Source organism: Mandrillus leucophaeus, unplaced genomic scaffold (genome assembly GCF_000951045.1).
Source record: "Mandrillus leucophaeus isolate KB7577 unplaced genomic scaffold, Mleu.le_1.0 Scaffold166, whole genome shotgun sequence".
NCBI lineage: Eukaryota > Metazoa > Chordata > Mammalia > Primates > Cercopithecidae > Mandrillus > Mandrillus leucophaeus.
In genome coordinates, this window is record NW_012101654.1 from 3706123 (window position 1) to 3708813 (window position 2691).

Sequence of the window (2691 nt, forward strand, 5' to 3'; positions counted from 1 at the left end):
CTCTTTCTCCTCTCTTCCTCCCCTTCTACCAGCCCCCAGAATTTCGCGTGGTGGCGCAAATATAGTGTTGCCTAACAAATAAATGTCTGTAGGAATTATGTTGGCATTCTGGGGATGCAGAACATCAATAACGCGGAGGTAATCTTTTCTTTCATTTGTTCTGTCGTATTCTCAACTTAGTTTTTTCTTCCTGAAAATTATGACTGTGGGGCAACAGTTGTATTTCTGAGTTCTGCTTCCAACCCAGCACCAAAAACTAAAGTCTCCACTTGGAAAGTTGGTATTTTCAGCCATTAAGAGGTTTTCCCACCTTGCCTGTTGTGTTTATTGCGCTCTACGGGCACTGTCCGATGGAACTTTCTGCAGGGATGGGAATGATCTTTATGTGAGCTGTCCAAACAATGACCATGGCTGCATGTGGCCACTGAGCATTTGAAATGGGTCGAGCGCAACTGAGAAGTTAATTTTGTTTGATTTCAAGTAATTTGAGTAGTCACGTGTGGCTAGTGACTACCATATTGGAAAACACAGCTGTATACATCACAGAAGTGTCAGCTTCGCTGTGCGCGGTGGCTCATGCCTGGAATCCCAGCGCTCTGGGAGGCTGAGGCAGGTGGATCACTTGAGGTCAGGAGTTTCAGGTCAGCCTGACCAACATGGTGAAACCCCATCCCTACTAAAAATACAAAAATTAGCCAGTGTGGTGGCACATGCCTGTAGTTCTAGCTACTTGGGAGGTTGAGGCAGGAGAATTGCTGGAACCCGAGAGATGGAGGTTGCAGTGAGCCAAGATTGTGCCACTGCTCTCCAGCCTCCAGCCTGGGTGACAGAGCAAGACTCCATCTCAAAAAAAGAAAGAAAAAATAAAGAAGGGCCAACAATTAGCAAAGTATTTTTAGAAAATTTAGAGACGTATTTTGATTGTTCCCTTTTTATAAGCATCTTAGAGCTAAAACTCTGCTTATCAGGCCAGTTATATAACAAGTGATTAAATGCCAGGACCATTTATTAAGGCTAAAATTTGGACTTCTTTAAGACTTTTACTAATCCATGAGTGATCTACCCATTACTGTTCATGACTATCCCAAAGCTGGATGTTGTCTGTCTCTGGGCCCTGTGTGCATGCATGTGTGTGCGTGTGTGTGCATATGTGTGTGTGCATATGTGTGTGTGCGCGCACACACATATACCAAATGCAAGTGTGTCCTCCTACTCAGAAGTTTGCGTATTAGTAATATCAAGTAATAGATGCTTGCTGAAGTCACCACATTGGAACAAAACCAAACAGGGATGGAGACTATTTTTGTTTTTCCTTCTCCAGAAGGTCAGTGCACCAGATATTCTGAAATCTCTCAATCAAGAGGATCCCAAATGTTCTACTAACCCTATTTTGAAGCAACAGAATCTCCCATCCAGTCCGGCGCCCAGTGCCATATTCTCTGGAGGTTTTAGACATGTAAGTCTCATTCCAGTGCTCTTTTTTGTTTGTTTGTTTGTTTGAAAGCATAATGTACAAGTATTTATTTCAATTACTCCTATTTGAAGGTCCTTATTTTTGGAGAACGGCAAGGCATTTTATTATCCATCCTTCCATTCCTTATAAGGCTTCCACAGGTTTTGGTAAAGTCGCATTATCCTCAGGCCTGTTGTTTTGGAGTTACTCCAGGTGTGTCAGCAGATTCATTATCAATCCACTCCACCAGTGCTCTGTAGCCTTCTACAGTGCTGAAGTCAGTAGTGCTCTGCAACTCACGTAAACAGACAGGGCAAGAGGGCGCCGGTCAGCTTTCTCCAGGTGGTTGGGGCCTTGCGTTAGACGTGAAGCTACCAACAGTGTCACATTCCACGTGTGTGTCCAGTCTCATGGGTTAAAATCTTACGGGCTCAATGTACTGAAACAGTAGTTCTTTCCAGAATGTAATAGTTATCAAAAATTGAATAGTCAGTTGAAAATGTTTTCTGGCACTTCCTCCCTTTGCCTTCATAGCACAAGCTTTAAAAATCACTGCCATACTTAGCAAAGCTGAATATCCCTACACCATCTGTCAAAGAGAGCCGTCCAAAGACAAAGTTTCAGGTGTCTCCTGGGTAGAGATCAATCATTGTTATTGACACAGGCATTTTCAGGTTTCTTCTTTTTTAAGAACTTCACCATGTCCCCTGCATGAACTTGCAGGCTTTGTTTGTGAGTTATCATTGACTCTAAAGGAACACCTCATTGCAGAAAAAGGAACCAGTTCTAGGAGTTTTGCTGTCAAGCCATAGAAATATCCCTCACAGTAAGCCTTGAGCCATTTAATAGATTCTTCACTGATAATTCTGCTGTTTCCTAGAGATCCAGTGGACTGAATATAAATACTGCATTTGTCTGGAGAGAGTATCTTTCTGTAAGGGCCACTGAAGAACTGTTCAAAGTCTTGGGGAGCCTCTGGATGGGAAGGGTTCTAATATGATTGGGAATGCAAAGTAATGGGTCCAAAGAGATCAATGGCTGGCTGGAAGTCTTCGTTCATACAGCACTGTTTTCCCCAGCATCTAATTTCCCATACTGTGACACAAGGCCTGGGTTCCTTGAGATGAGAGCTGTTTTCAGTGTTTGTTCAGAGTGCCGTACTGGTTGCATAATGACAGATCTCTTCTGTTAACATCGTGTTCCTAGGTTGAACTTTTTTTTTTTTTTTTTTTTTTTTT

At 42.7% G+C, this 2691-nt stretch overlaps 1 protein-coding gene across 1 annotated transcript in view; it reads left to right on the top strand.

Annotated features, from left to right (window-relative positions):
• Positions 1 to 2691, top strand: part of SYTL3 (synaptotagmin-like 3) — a 135524-nt gene that overhangs the window by 77837 nt on the left and 54996 nt on the right. The window contains exon 11 of the mRNA XM_011976432.1: positions 1322 to 1456. Within this exon, the coding sequence (XP_011831822.1) occupies positions 1322 to 1456 (135 nt within the window). The remainder of the gene's footprint in view (positions 1 to 1321; positions 1457 to 2691) is intronic.